We start from the raw sequence: 17,163 nt of genomic DNA, 5'->3' as shown, positions 1-17,163 counted from the left end.
TCCAAATGTTTTATTGTTGATATCATTTATATTTGTGTTGAGAGGATTTACTATGAACACAAGCATACGTTTGTTTGTTTTAAATTGCTCGAATCTGTCAGCGAATCCATCCTTCATATTTTTGAAAGTTATGTTGAAGTAATTCGTGTCAATAGTTGCATTGATCTCATTGCGACATACTTCAGATTTTTAAAATGAATTAATTTACCGCTCTCCTTGTCTTCTACAAAAATAAGTAATTTGTTTTCGAAACAAACTACTTCTTCAAGCAAGGCATAGGCTGGATTGCCCTTTTTTTGCAGTTTTAGACTTAGTTCATTTAGTTTCATTGTGGTATCTATCTACCACGAAGAAGAAGCTATGCAGCCATTTGTCTTTTTTCATTGAGGACTGTTTTTATTTCACTCAAGCACAAAGTAAAACGTTGCAATATGTTACCTCTGGAATGCCATCACACTTTATTGTGCAGAAGTAGGTCAGAAAACTGGTTATCTGTCAAGGAAATCTTTGAACTGGTGATGGTAGAGTGCTTTGGCAAAATGCTGTTAATAATCTTAATTACCAAGTTAATGACCTCAACTATTTCGGCTGGAAATGTTTGGGCACAAAGGCTCTTCTTGGTGAATTACACAGTGCAAACGTTAGAGTTTTCATGGTTACTTTTTTTCTGAAGAATTGATGTTACACCTCTATGTATTCCTGTCATACTTCTGGCTGTATCAGTTGCTATCGAAACGATTTTATTTATATCGATTCCATTGTCCTCCAGGCATTTTTGCACAAGCATTTGCTATATCTTCTCCACGAGAATTTGCCCTGAGAGCGATAGCAATCCTACAGTTCTTCATTTCGACCTTGGAAGGACATATACCCTACGAAAAGGGTAACTTGTGTCGTGTCTTTTATGCCACAAGACTCATCTATAGCAAGTAATAAGGCAGCTAAATGTCTTCCACTTGCTTGTGTGTTGCATTTGAAAACATCTTAGCAGTTCTATATTGTACTGGTTTTGCAGATAATGGCAAATCTTTGATTTTTTCATGATTTCTGCTTTGATTTTAATATTACGGAACAGTTATTCAGATGCACGTATAAAACAATCTTTGACATATCTGACGTGAAAGGTTTTACTCTTTTTGCGATTTCTAATGATACTGCACCAGCTTGGCGGATTTACATTATTGAAAGATTGTGCCCAGTTGCTTAGCTTGGAACTCTTTTTTTTCATGCGTCCCCGTTTGGATATTTACCAGCAAACTGGGTATATTTTGTATTGAAGTGTCTCTCCAAATTCGACTTCTTATTGTGTTTTCGGTGGCATATGAGAAAACTCGGAAGGCCATCAGTGTTGCATATGAATGCGAACGATTCTGCCCAATCCTGATTGAGTTCTCAGTTTTCTTCTTCAGTTCTTCTCTTTTTTTACCAGCTGCCATGCTGACAGCGGAGCTGTGAACATTAACAATAGTTCAAATTAACAGTACAGGAACAATGGTTCAAATTTATCTTATTACGGTCATGTTAAGCGTAAGTAACGATTATGAAAATAGAAGCTATTGAGAAATTAGGTATTTAAAAATATTTTTCTTATTTTTTAAGGGTTTTGATAATAAATTATTAGCTTTTCCGTATGGAACTAGAGAGCCGCAGGTTGCCGACCCCTGCACTAAACAGTTGCGTAGCAAGTCATCTGGGATCTGTAATTCATAAAATGTATAGGAATTAAAAACAGATTGATAAAATGGAAATTAATTGCAAATGTAGCCTGAAAAAGAAATATTACTTATAAAATGTCAGAGTTTAGTAAGTTTAATTTAGATCTGTAGTAAGCTTAATTTGTATTGAAATAATACCTTTTAGCAAGGATTTAAAAAAAAAAAAAAAAAAAGGGAAGTTAATGAATAAACAAACAAAAAGAATATGATGGAAATGTAGAAGGAAAAAAAAATAGTGTCATATACTGTGACTTGTTTTCATATGCTTGTGTTTTTGAATTTTATTTGAAAATATCAGTAACTAAATAGTAGCAAAATAATAAGTTTATCTTACATGTACTGTTGATTACCTTTTTTTTTTCCCCCATCATCAAACCCACTTGTTTTGAAAAAAAAATTATTAAAAGCATTCTTGGGTTAAAAAAATTCAAAAATTCTGAAAATGAACAAACAGTGTATCTAGAATAAAAACACAAAAATAATGGGACATTTAATATTGTGTTATATATATTTTGCTATTCTTCCATAGAATTTTTGTATATTCTTCCATAGAATTGCTTTTAGTGAAGCTTTAAAAAAAAGTCATGTTTCCATATTCTTTCTGTAACTCACTCCATATATGTTTGACCGGTTTTAAGTCTGTAAAATATGGATGCATTATGACAACTTCAGGTCAATTGTATGGAAACCTTAAGCGAACATTGAAATATAAGTGTCTGAAAACCAATGTGATCCATTGTAATAACACATTATATTGTCAAAACTGTGTCTCTGTGACCACGTAATGATCAACCAAGGTCAAGAAGAAGAAAACATGAATTCCAGAATGTTATTAAAAAATTGCTTAATTAATATTTTTGATCATTTGTCTTTTAAAATGAAGCAGAAGATCTTGAAAACTTCTAGACAATATGAAACCAACATTTTAAGATGTTTAAATCTAGTACTGATATAATTATACAGTCAAAAGTCGTTAATCCGGACTCGTCGGGACTTCGGTGATTCCGGATTATCGATTTTTCCGGAGTATAGATCATCAGTTTAAATCTGGTAAGATGGCATGCAGAAATTATAAAATTAAAAATATGAAATCGTAGTTTTTAAAATAAAGAACAATTATGATCTAAAGGTATCAAAATTTACAAAAAAAAAAAAAAAAAGCTTAATATTTATTTGTTTACTTTATTAAACATTTCTTTCAATGTAAGTTGTTTAAGTTGCTTCATTTTTTATGTGATAATACGTTCTCTTTAATTCTATAAACAGACATAATTTCTTGTTAAGTTACAAAGTTCCACCGTTCAAGTCCTATAATTGCTGTGTCGAGAATACCGACTAATTTGTCAATCAAAATTTTTTCGTTTTCAATAACGTCTGTCACTTTCTTCGCTATTGGAAGCAAATTATAATGATGAGGAATTTGATTTAAATCATATCAAAGACGGAGTACATCGAGATGAAATACTGCATTTAGTAAGGAATTATAAGCCAAATAAAATAAAAATATCTGCCCTGAAGATAAGGATGGTGCTGACAGATCAACTTCCAATTCATTGCGCACCATGGCGTTAAAGATAAACAAAGTTTAGATAAGCAAACGTTAAAGTTTAGATAACCAAACGATATGCCTTTATCCATTTTTTGTAGCAATTCCACTTTTTGTTTAATGGATTTCGAAACATACTTTCGCTTTGTAGATCCTTTACATATTAGCAAATATATATCAGAAATTCTATTTGTCATAATTGAAAGTTCAAGCTTACTTTTATAAAATTGCTCTAACAGTCTGCAAAAAATAATAAGCCGAATCCAATTCGAAGATTAAGGAACAACGCAATCTGCGACATTAACTGAATTAGATAATTTTAGCTTAGCTTATACCGTTGTTATTCATTAAACGCACATTCGTAAACGTATTTTGCGCACACGCATATTTGCAGCCGTAAAGACAAACTTTCTGCACATGCGCAGAAAGTTTGTAGCTTTGAGGTCCGGATTATGGTTGTCCGAATTAACGACTTTTGACTGTATATATATATATAATGTTGAATCGATCTAAAATTCACTTAGTTCGAAAACAAATTTTTCTAATACTTCCGCAATAGCTGCAAAGTAACACCAAAAACTGATAAATTATGTTAGAGATTTGGAGCAAATTTAATTTAAAAGTTTTTTCCTTTCACTTTTATTTGATGGTGCAAGCAGTGAAATTCTGGGATTTTTCGTTTAAAAAATAGTATATATATCTATAAAAATCATTCAAACATTTAATAAAAAATCTAAATTAAATTTTTGAAAAATTGCTTCAAGATATGCACCTTCATTGTCAACGCAGTATGTATACAAAATTTTATGACTTCAGGCATATCTGCCAAGCAATAAATTCACAGGTCCTTCATTTTATAATAATAAAAATGAATAATAAAAACAGGGTTTGTATGGTCCTTGGGTTTTCTGGAATTGAATTTTGGTCCTTAATTTCGGCCAAAATCGGCAGCAGGTCCTTAATTTTAATTATCTGAAATTTTTGCCTATTTTTACGGCTGCCATTTTGAGCATGAATTAGCATTTTGAAAAAATATTTTTACCGATTCACTGATAAATATGGTTATCTTTTTAAATGGGTGAATGAGTTATAATTTGTTCCTATTTCTAATACAAGCGTTGGGATAATCGAGATTCTGGGCAAAAAGTGAAGCATAAGCATTTCAAATTTATTTCATTTTTTCTAATGAAGCGCTCTTAAACAACTTTTCGCTTTTGGCGATGTGAATTCTTTTATTAAATAGTTCTAGATTTGGCAATGTATCAACATTTTGTCGATTTTAAGATCACTTTCTATAGAAAAATGTTTTTTCGAAGATTGGGAATTTTTCAATGATTTTTTTTAACACTGGAAAATCATTAAAATAATGATAAAATATTGAAATTTTGTTTAAGAAATAACATTAAAATAGAAAATTTTTATTTTTCACTTCAATATTATAAAGTTATATTATTTTTTATTTTGGACACTTATGCAATCTTTTATATCTGAAAATTAAACAAAGTAATAAAGCAAAATTTATGAAATAATTCTTAGCAAAAGCAAAATAACTATGTAATTAATTAAAAATGTCTTCTGTTTAATTTTTTCATGGTCAGAGTCCCATGCAGTGTCTCAGAAAATGCATCATTTTTCTGTATAAAATGATTTATACATATTTCTCTTTTTTGTTTCCTTTCACCTCAAAATATTTCTGGCATTTTGCTGTTACAGGATTGGAAGAAGTAGTTTTTCTTTAGGACTTTAGGTATTGCAACGTGGAAAGTTTAGAAGAATTTGAAGGCAAGAATTATACAGGGTGATTCTAAATTGCTTTTACAAATTAAAAGGGGTGATAGTCTTTGCATTGCTGCTTGAAAGTATAATGTGAATATTAATCATATTATGATATGCAACTACAATTCATTCAGTAGATCTAAACTTCTGATGTAAGTAAATAAAATAGTTATAATAAAAGGAATGCATGATACATCAAACAAGTTTAAGGTATGCAGTTCCTTTTTCTGTTGTCTTCATCATTAACTGCAGTGTCATTTCATTATATTTTAATATTAAAACATAATTTCATCTACATAAAATTTAAACAAAGCCCTTCAGTGGATAACAGCTATTTCTAACGGGAATTTAATTGCAGTTTTTTCATCATTTGACAATTGTAAAATTGTAAAATCTATATATATCTGTCATGAAAATATCAGCAATGAGTTCATATAGTGGTGTGGTGTATTTAATTATGGCAAAGCACACTAGGGCTATCTGCCTAAGGGGAGCGATGCCTTTCGTGGAGGACTTTCTAAGGGAAACTGGCTTGTATATACGTTACACATGGGGAAAACCACGAAAACGCCCATGCAGCCAGCCCGTTTCGCGGGATTCGAACCTCGGACCGAACTACCAGTGTTCAGCGACTTTACCGCTTGGCCGCTGGTGGGCTGAGTTCATATATTATGCGAGAAAGGAGACGCAAAACGTCTGGCTCAATTCATCATTATGAGATTACTGTGCTTGGTTCACTTGTGCTTATTCCGCTACATCTTTTAAATGAAAACTGCCCTCGTTTATTGTTGATTGTTATGAAATTTTATATTTATATGTTTGGTATGCTTTGTATTCAAGCTGTAAAGAGTGTTTGATTTTAAAGTTTATATTATAATATTTTTTTCATAAACATCTTTTTCAAGGTAAATATTCAGAATAAGAAGAAAGTATCCATTTTTAGTAATTAGCTCACAAGAACTGGATATTGCTCAAAATTTGTATATGGTATGTATGTACATTCAAATGCTTCTGAAATAATGCTTGAAGTCTTTTACGATTTGCTATAATGCATTTAAAGCGACTGGAATAGGTTAAGAATGTAATAAAAGCACATATTAGACATTATTATAAATTTAATAAAAATTTGCCTTTCTCGTGAAACCAGATGAAGATATATTTGCATTCCTTCCTGATAGAGGATGCCCATCCTCTTAAATACAGTCTTAGCACCAGAAATTATCTTTTCATGTCTTAAATAAGTAGCACACAGATATTAGAAAATTAGCAGTGATTGAGAAAAATCTGAAATAGTACATGTATTACAATATTTAAAACTGCATTCTGGAGACCATGTTTTGGAAATAAATTGTAAAAATTCAAAGCAGTTGTCTTTCCTTGTTTGCATTTTGTCATCACTAGCAGAAACAGACAAATTTTAGAATGCTTTTTTACTTAATAATGACTCTTCATTTATTAACGTGATCTTGCTCATAATTTAGTTGATATTTGTGTTTTCCATTCAAAAGTTCTGATGGAGTTAAGGAAGGTATAACAATAACATTAATTTGTTGTGAGTTCATTGCGAGTCCTTAATATACTCAATCCAGTATAAGAACTATTTTACTATTAGCCATTCAAGGGCAGACCATCCTCTCTAGCTCTGCCTAAGAATGTATGCGTATTATAAGAAATTAATATTTATCAGACCCATGGCAAGCAATTTGTTAGTATATTTTTTCATGTGTATTAATTTTTGAAAACGTCTTAAACCTTTTGGAGCAGCAGCTCTTGGTAACTTTTAGGCGAGCTTTCTACAATTTTTATTTTTTACTTATTTTGCAGCATATTGCGCAAGATGTTTTCTTGACCAAAATTGGTTTTTTCAAAAATTGTTATTACTGCTTTGCTTGATAAATTATTAACTATTTTTAGTTATACATTTATCTTTAATTCAGAAGCATACATTTAATGTATTGTAATATATATTTATTTTAGTATTTTTTGGAGCTTGCATGTTAAAATATTAAGGTGTAAAAATAGATAATTGGTCTGGTGTGTGACAATAGTGTTAAGTATTTTAATTAAATTTTTATGTGTTAGCAATATACACTAATGTCCATAAATTAAGGATAATTCGGAGTCGCGCGGAAATCGAACTCTAAAATAAATATATCACCTGTAAAATCACTACACACATCTTCAAAAATCATATGCAAATTTCAGGAAGTAACCAGATGACACCGATGGTATGTGTAATGACGAGAGTGTAAAAGAGTGATATATAAGGAATACAGGCAAAGAAGTAAAATTGTTCGCAGGCGCTTTATAAGCATTTCAGTGCAATAACCGAATAGTTATGACACAAAGGATGCATTTGAATGATTTTTACGTGGTAGAATTATCGGCCGTCTGGAATGTGGGCGTACCCAACTGGAAGTATCAGACAAACTTGGAATTGCCCAGAGTGTTATCTCCAGCCTTTGGCAACGATTCCAAGATGATGGTAATGTGAGTAGACGTTACAGCACAGGTCGCCCCAGAGTTACAACGCCGAATGAGGACTGGTATCTGGCAGTTACTGCCAAAAGAATCAGGCGAAGCACAGCCTCAGACCTGTCTCGTCAGCTCTCTTCAGCCACTGGTACGACAATTTCAAGGCAGACCGTGTACAGACGCTTAGGGCAGATTGGTCTATATGCTCGTAAACCTGTCAGATGCGTTCCACTTACTGCAACTCACTCTCGCCTGCGGTTAGCTTGGCGTAGAGAGCATGCATTGTGGACACCGCAACAGTGGGCTTGTGTGATGTTTTCCGACGAGTCCAGGTTTAGCTTGCAGTCTGATTCTCGCCGGACTTTCATATGGAGAGCTCCAGGTACCGTTACTAGCAAGATCACATCATTGAATGGTACCGTTGCGGTGGTGCAGGAGTGCTCGTTTGGGGTGGAATTATTCTGGGTTCCAGAACTGACCTGCATGTTCAAATTGAAACCACGACAAGCCAAATCTATCGGGATGTCATTCTGGAAAACATGTACGTTTGTTTCGGGGTGGCATGGGCACACAATTTGTGTTTATGAATGACGACGCCCGTCCTCACCGTGCAAACATCGTAAGCGAATGCCTTCATTCGAAGGATATCACCCGTATGGACTGGCCAACATTCTCACCGGACTTGAATCCAGTAGAGCACGTGTGGGACATGCTTGGCTGACCAGTTGCAGCCCATCAACCTCCTCCTACATGTCTACCGAAACTTCGGAGTGCATTGATTTTTGAGTGGTGTAATATCCCCAAGATCAGATCGATAATTTGATACTCAGCATGCTTAAGTGTTGTGCGGATTGTATTGCATCGTCCAGGAGACATACAATGTATTAACAATCATACCACCCATGTAATATTGGTTTTTTGTAAATTTTTTTTTTTTTTTTTTTTTTGTAATTTGCTCCAGGGAGAAAAAATAGCTAATTTTTTAATAATACCAAACATATACACATATACCATCTTTTTTTGCTCTTTACCTTTTGTTTAATAAATAAGCTTTACAAATAAGTCAAATTTGTTTTGCTTCTAACTCTTCCTTTGCCTGATTTTGCGTTATCCTTAATTTATGGACATGAGTGTATATAAGTGATATTACCAACTAGATGAATATAGTGTATGAGCTTGTAGTAATAATATTGATGGCAAATTAACTAATTCAATAACCTTATAGAAACAAAAAAGAAATTATTTAAAGTTATTAACCGTTTTATGATTAGCACTGGTTATATCCAGCATCCATTAAATTCATCACACTGGCTAGCTGCAGTTGTAGTAAAGATATTCAGATTAGACATTTTCCATTTAATGCAAAGAAAAGAAGTTTGTGTGCACTCTAAAACTAGTATATATATATATATGTATATATATTGAGTATTATAGTTAAAAACTAAGTGATTAATAAACAGTAATATTACAAACAGAAGTATAAATGAACAGGTTTGTAAGTTGTTACATCTAGGTCTAGTGCACATATGTGTTTTAAAATAGTAAATGGTTTAGGTTTTATCATCTTTAAGATGAAGTGCATGAGACAGAAAAATGGGCAGCTGCTGAACAAGACTGATTTGGAAAGCTGTGAGGAAATTTAATCATATATGAACACAACATATCAAAGGTAAAAAAAAAAAAAAAAAAAAAAAAAAAAAAACAGTTAAATATACTGGTGTAGTGGTGAAACTCTTAAGAAATTGAAGATACTAACTTGTCAAGAAACTAAAATCATGTTGACAGATAGTTTTGCCATTACAAAAGGGTTAAAAATTTATAAATTGTGAGCAAGCTTACATTCATGTAGAATCTTTGTTAAGTTAGATTTAAGAATAAAATTTTGACACTTATCTTTTGTAGAAGGAACTTTAAAATCCTACAGGAAACAAGCATTTCTGTCATTAAACCTGTTTGATGATAAAGAAAGTAGTATTTGGAAATTTATCATCGTCCCTTTATAAAAGCAGCAAAAAATGAGTAGTACTTGGGTGCTATCGCAATCACCTTAGTCACCAGATTTTCAGAATGTGCCATACTCTGGCAGCCATGCACATAACCATTCATCAGGCACCATGCTCATAACAATCCTTCAGTCAAGCAATGTTTCTATTTCCGTATTTTTGCTTGCGTACAGGTTCATAATAGATTAAATGCACACAGAAGTGACTCGTAGTTTGATAGTAAGTTTATTTTTTTTTATCTAAAGAAAAATTATTTATTTTAGTTATTTATTTTATTTTATCTAAAGAAACACTTCATAGTTCTGAAACTTTCCATAAAAGTACTTATACAGCTCTTTACAATATCACAAAGTACGATGAGTAGTTACACCTCACACTTCTAAACATGATAGACACACTGCAATGCAAAGCACAGCTAAAGAGCATTGTTAACACGATCTCAGTACTCTGAACTCATGTTGAACCTAACAACTGAGAAACTAATGCTCTCTCCAGTCTTACATAGTTTTCACTTGACCGTCAAGATATTTCTAAAGGTATATGAGGGCTGGATATGGTTAGAGCTAATATAGGAATTGATTACAATTATACAGGGACTGGATCAAAATGCTGCCAAAAATTAATTGCTAAAACTGTTGCCAGCTTTTTGATATCTCCCCAAATTAGCCATTTATTCAGTGTTAAATAGACTTGTGCCTATATCTAATTGTTCCGGCTGAGCATTATTTCTCAACTTTTTCATATTACGTTATAGAGAAAAATACAACTATTTATCATATAATTTCATTAAAATTATCTGTCTGTACAAAATTTGTAACATTGCACCCTTCCCAAGGATTGCATGTCCCAGGTAGTGTCCCTGGACAGGAAGCCGTACTTACAACTATAGGAAAGAAATGCAATACTTAAAAAAAAAAAAAAAAGTGAATAAGATAAAACAAATCAATAATTAAGTGCATAAATTTACAAATTTAGAGACAAGTAGGACCATGATCTTAGTATACTATTTACATTATATACATTATGGGAGAACTATGTACTCTGCTTTTGTAAGATGCTAGCTTGTTGTAATGAATGACTTAAAATTTGACAACTTACGGATCTGAACTCTGTGTTTTTCAGCCTGTTTAGGATTGTGTAAAGACCGTCCCAAGCTGATTGTAGTTTAGGAGAATCCTTTCCATCAAATAAGATTCCATAACCACATCTTGTTACCTTCATTGTATCAGTGTCCTGTAACTCTTGTATCGTATTGGGTCTTCACTTCTCCATCGCCAAGTTGACTCACTTTCGTGCAGAACTGTGCATTATTTCAAACCATGATTGAAGATCTTAGATGTGCTTCTCAGCCAATGAAGGTGCATTCAGAGGGTGACCGAATGAGAGATCACAAGGCAGAAAGTCACGAGCAAAGAGTATCTGCGATGGGAAATATCTGGCAGCCTCATGGACAGCACTGTGATAAGCCAGTAAGAACAGAGATAACTTCTTGTGTCACTACTGTTGTTTCTGGAAACCAGAAGCAGTCACATTAAGAATGATTGGATTAAACCTCTTTACCATGCCATTTGACTGGGGATGCAGAGGTTATGTTTGGGTTTTCTCAATGGCCAGTAGTTTGCAGGGTTCCTTAATTACAGTCTTACAGTTGAGAGGAAATTCCTTTCTTTATAGGACATAACTGAAGAAGCATTCCTAACATGGAAATCCAGTGCTGTACCTCTGCTGCCATGACAGTCTCTTGATCAGGGATAAGATGCACTTCAGCCCGCTTTGTGATGCAATCAATGGCAATGAGGATGTATTTGTTGTTATCAGCAGTTTGTGGCAAAGCTCCACAAGATGTCAAAGGCAATACTTTAAAAAGCGCTTCTATGTTATAACGTTGCAGCTTTTCTCAGCTACGTTTCTTAGGTCCATTTCAACCCACACAGGCACCATAATATTGACAACACTTCTGCATATCAGCCCTTGCATTACTCCAATAGAAGCATTCTCATACTTTCTAAACTTCATTATTCCAAAGTGATCTTCTTTTGGAATGCTGTGTAATTCTTTAAAGATGTCCAGGAACTTGGAATTATCAGCTGCCATTGGAATGCCTTTCCGGCATCCAATTTGAACTTCCGGTACAAGACATCGTTTCAAATATGGAGTGAATCCCAGAGAATCCAGTATGGTTTTGTTGTAGGACTACAGATAAAAATGTCTTGCCAAGTAGGTTTCCTATTTGAAGACTCCACATTAAATCAATTATGGGTTTAATGTCACCATTCTCCAACTGGTCTTTCCTGACTTGTTTGTCACTATATGGTTCTCGATCAGCCAATGTTGTAACTTGATGTGTGACTAGATTAACCAACTCTTATTTTTCTTCACAGGGCATCAGCATTTCCGTGTGACCATTCTTTCCTATTACGGATAGTTAGGTCACATTCCTGGAGTCTGTATCCATCTGGCTATTTGGTCTTCAGGATGCTTGAAATTTAGAATCCAGGTCAACGACACATTATCTGTGCAGAACAGGAATTTTCTTCCATAGAGATAATGAAGGAAATGTTCTTTGGCTTTTAGCTACTGTGAACAACTCTTTCTTGGTGACACAGTAATTACCCTCTGGTTTAGGTAGACACTTGTTCTAGTATGCTAGGACACATTCTTGACCATTTAGTCTTGGGACAAAACTGCACTGACACTCTCATTGGTTACGTCCGTGCCAAGAATAACTGGTTTGCTGAGCTGAGGATAGGTCATGTTTGTCGCAGATGTTTAAGCTTCCATCAATTTATCAAATGCGTCCTCTCATTATTTTGTCGACAAAAAACTATTACTTGCTCTTCATTAGTTTGTGAAGGGGTCTTGTGATGGAAGAAAAGTCCTTCACAAATCTCCTGTAGTTTGTGCAAATCCTCTGGAAACTTCTTAGCTGATGGGTATTTTCAAGGCATCTCCAACCTTTAAATTGCTAACATATTTTCTAAAAACATACCCAAACCTTGGGCAGAGATGACATGTTTAATGTAAGTCACTTCCTATCTGAACAATTAACATCTGGCGGAACTTAATTTTAGATTTGCTTCCTTCAATTTCTGAAGTACCTTCCTAGTATTTTCTAAATGTTCTTCAAAACTCTTCCCGATGATGATATTAAACAGGTTTTGTTGGAAAGACCTCTCAACACAGTCTGTGTGAGGCATTCGCATGTTGCGAACTGCTAAATGTTATGAATATTGATGACAAGTTATGAAAAGTTACAAAATAAAAAAAACTGCTAAATGTTATAATTTAATGTTTGAAATAAGATTCATTCATGGTATTTGATAGGCAAATGACTAAGCTTTGACAATAGGGTTTTTTTTTTTTAAATTTATTTATTTTTTATTATTATTTCTTCATTGAGAGTTCAAATGTCTGTCTGGTCTGGCATATGCACAAATAATTCTGCCTGATTTCCATTCAAGAGGTAGGATGTTTTCTTCCTTAATCAGGAATAAGTCATTCACAGGCATATGTTCGTGGAATTTCTGCCACTTATTTTGATGCTGTAACGTAGAAAAATAATTCTCTTCTCCTTTTTTCCAAAATTTTGGAAAATTAGTTTTGTCAATTTTCACCAAAAAATTTTGCTTGGAATCCTGTTTTTTTTTTTTTTTTTTTTTTTTTTTTTAAATATGTAATATAATCATAATTTAGGAATTAAAAATTGTGTTTGAAATTGCTGTTCTTTTCATATGTTGATAATGTCTGCCAATTTGCAATAAATATCAACAGTTTGAAAATCTTCTTTTAGAAAACGTGAAAACCACCAGCTTGCACCTGATAAATAACTTGTACCTTTTCATTTATAAAAAATCATCAAATCATGCCAAGGTGGTGGCATTAATATGTAAGTACCAAATCTCTAGCCTAATATAGACACTTTCAGCATATGCAGTGAAATTTTTAGATTTTAGTTCAGTCCAAGTTCCCCTCTTCCTTCATCATGAATGACAAGCAGTAAATACATAAGATATTTGCAGCTCTTTTACCTGATAAGATAAATATCTTTTGTGTGAACTTTGAAAATTTTTTCTAAAACCAGTTAATCTGCAGCTTTATATTCTATGTGGTTCAGCCCATTTTTGTGCTAAATTGTAAATAAATTTTATAATTGTCACTAGAGAAATGCCTAATATTTCATTTATAATTAAAGATAAAAATTTATAATCTTAAGCTTTTTTATTAATGTAATCATTAATTACTATACATTTATCATTTTATATTGTCATGTAAAATAAAAAAAGTACTACTCAGGAAATGGAGTAATATTTTTTTTCTGCTAAAAAATAGCTAAACTGCTATTATTGACGCCTGTGATGCACAATTAAATGTGATAAGCCTAATAGTACACAAGTTTGATTTCACTCAGCTCATGAGTTCAGTTTCTTTTTTGCAAGAAATAAATATCTATTTAAAGCCTCTTTTTAGTTGCAGTTTCTAATCACTTGGTGAAAACTTTATTAGCTGTCATTAAGAAAAATATTATGGAAGGAACAATTATTTACATGGATTGTTAGAAGGCATTTAGTAATCAAATGAACTGTAGGTGCTGGCTTCAAACATTTCACCATGAACCACAAGTTTCACTTTGTTGATCCAGAAAGTGTATGTCACACTGAAACGGTAAAGCATTTTTGGGGAAGCGCAGCTGTTGACATCGAGGCACGGCTCAACAACACCTCGAGTCACATTTGTCCGAGTTTATGTGGTGACAAATGCATAAAAAAACTGACTTTTTTTTTTTTTTTTTTTTGTTAGAAGCTATAAAAAATTATGTGCCTCCTCAGTAAATTAATAATTCATAATATAAAGATAAGGATTTAGATTTCAGCCTTATTTTGTGTTTAGTGTTTGAATTGGTGGGAAAAAAAAAAAAAAATGTAATCAACGTCAATGGCCTTCAAAAATGGATTACTTAAAATCCTTTGGCCTTCTGAAACCTTCTGAAATGAAGATTGTAAGAAAATGTTTAAGGGCATTGTTACAATAATGGAATGGTATTGACCTAATACCTAAGTAACCTGGGAGCATTAGCAGTCATGTAGGTAGAAGTACTGGTTGTCATGAAGGAAACTTCCATGGTGGTCTGGATTAACATATTTATTCCTAATTACTTTTGCCTAGCTGTTTCGTATGAAATAATTTCAATCTTTTTACAATGTTTTTCTTAATTGATGTGATATTTGATTGTATGAAAATTGCAATATTCTTAACTGCTTGATAATTTCCCTGATCTGAAGAAGGTAAAAGAAAGAAAAAGGGGGAAAGGAATATGTTGCATATTCTTATTTGTTAAGTCCAGAGAATCATTAAGAAAGTAACAAATGTGAAACTCATAAAACTATGGAACTTACTCAGTCTAATAGAATATAATTAAGCATAAGGTTGTAAATTTATCTAATCCTTTGACATGTTAAGAAAGTAATAAATATGGAAGTTTTTTAATCTGCTTGAGTTATGAGATTGTAAGAAAATGTTTAAGGGCATTGTTACAATAAAGGAGCAGATTTGTGAAATCTTTCTTGGCTCAATCTGATAGTGTTAATACATGACTACTAGTAGTTAAAAATTTTTATGATTTTATGATTCAAAATTTTTCTTACTCTTTTCTGTAATTGTTATGCTTTGTGATAACTTTTACTTTGTGTGTTTTTATGTTCATGTGGGGGTTGTTTTATCGTTAACATTTATATTATTATTTTAGGTTTCAAAATTTGTTGGTCTATTATGCTAATTATCAAAAATGATTTCTCTCTCAAAAAAAGCCAAAAAGGAAACATCAAAAACATATATGCCTACAGGAAAAGCTAACACTCGTGTTTCAATTAGGGACAGGCTTCTTATAAAAGGTAGTAATATATTTTTTTAATTTGCACAGCTCATCTTAATCAGTTTAATTGTATTTTTAATTAATTGACTGTTTTAGAACAAAGCCTATGTTGCTAAAAAAATTTTTTAAAATTCTGAAAATTTTAAAATAATTTCTGAATTCTTTAAATTTTTATGTTAAGTACTTGTATGATATGTTGACTGATTTAAAACTTCATACAGTACAGAGTCCGAAATACGGACGTCCATTATCCGGAATGATGTAAAACCTGGACTTCAAAACCACCACCAGCATTTTTCTTGTAGGCTTTACACATGCGCATTTAATTCCCCCCCCCTCTACGCATAATAAAACATCTGGAGAATCCCGATTCTTAATTTCACGTCACTAAATAAAATACCTTGTTACTGAAGAAACTATCATTTTAGCATAAATTTGTACAATCAGTAATTTGGCTCCGTTGCTGCGTATGTGCTTGGCACACATCTCAAACTGAAATATTCTACATAGATACATCGTTGATCTGATGCCAACATGGCGAATCATTATTTATTATACTTTCCTTTAAGTTAAATGCGCTAAAAAATGTTGACGAAAAATTTACCAAAAATTTCATTCCGTATGCTGAAAATAGATTTTGTTGATGATACTCATACACCCAAAGATTACATTTAGGGCTATTTAAATGAAGAATAACTGATTTGTTATTCCCATAAACCCAGAACCAGCACCAGGGCTCGTATGGCCACACCAAGTTGCAGAATTTAGGACCCACAAAGACTGCATAAGGCGGTAAGATATCTAGCACCGTCCTTCAGTAAGGCTTAAGTATATGTGGGAATTTATTTATTCAGAACTCGGATAAGCCTTAAGCATATGCAAGAAATGGACATAAGTGTGATAAATAACTAAACTAATACAATTCAGGCTTAATTGTCTCAGTGCGTGATAAAAGCAAGATAAAATTTGATGGAACAACTTGTTGTTAGTCCTTAAGCTCATGATGCATAGCTAAATATGTATAGTGAAGGATAGCTAAATTTGATGATGATAGCCGCAATTTTAAAGGTTTTCAGATATTGCAAAACAAAGGAGAAATTTTCCAATTAACGGATTTTGTAAAGAAATGTGGAGAAGCAGTAATAAATGAAGATGATATAAAATAAGTTTTTCATTGTGATGACAATACTTTTCAATCATCAATCAGTTAATGGATGGCGAAAACTGTAGTATGGTTCTAGATCCAGAAAATACTGCTACCGATAGTGAAGAAAGTGACAGAGAAGTTACTGAAAACCAGAAAATTTCAAAATTTTGATTGGCAAATTAGTCGGAATTCTCGAAACAACAGTTACAGGACTTCAACAATGTAACTGAACTAGAGATTATGTATGTCTGCAGAAGTAAAGAGGAAGTATTAGCACAAAAAACGAAGCAACTTAAACAATTTACATTGAAAAAAAATGTTATATAAGGTAAACAAATAAATATTAAGTTTTTTTTGGGGGGGGTGTAAATTTTGAAACCCTTTAGATCATAAATACTTCATTATTTTATAAATCACAATTTAATTTCTACATGTCATCTTATTAGATTTAAAATGATGATCTAATATCCGGAAAAATCCGGTATCGCCGAAGTCCTGATGAGTCCGGATTTCAGCCTTTGTACTGTATTCGATGTTCTGTTAAAAAATTAACATAGATGAATTTGCTTAAAAGAACCTAGACATAAGTCTATAACTTTAAAAAATGCACAGATGCTTGGAGGGCACAAATA

The 17,163-nt window shown here is 32.7% G+C and overlaps 1 protein-coding gene across 2 annotated transcripts in view; it reads left to right on the top strand.

Moving 5' to 3' along the window:
- LOC118183941 (NEDD8-conjugating enzyme UBE2F-like) overlaps nt 1–17,163 on the top strand; it is a 43,553-nt gene that overhangs the window by 8,682 nt on the left and 17,708 nt on the right. The window contains exons 2-3 of one of the 2 annotated variants that reach the window (XM_035353558.2): nt 5,943–6,024; nt 15,259–15,403. In XM_035353558.2, coding sequence (XP_035209449.1) covers nt 15,298–15,403 — 106 coding nt within the window. In that variant the 5' untranslated portion in view covers nt 5,943–6,024; nt 15,259–15,297. The remainder of the gene's footprint in view (nt 1–5,942; nt 6,025–15,258; nt 15,404–17,163) is intronic. The other variant, XM_035353559.2, reaches the window with a different exon arrangement.

Source organism: Stegodyphus dumicola, chromosome 1 (genome assembly GCF_044657685.1).
Source record: "Stegodyphus dumicola isolate Sdum_Otavi_A_Nest chromosome 1, ASM4465768v1".
NCBI lineage: Eukaryota > Metazoa > Arthropoda > Arachnida > Araneae > Eresidae > Stegodyphus > Stegodyphus dumicola.
Note: the sequence above shows the minus strand (reverse complement) of the source record. Positions and strands in the feature narration are given on the sequence as shown.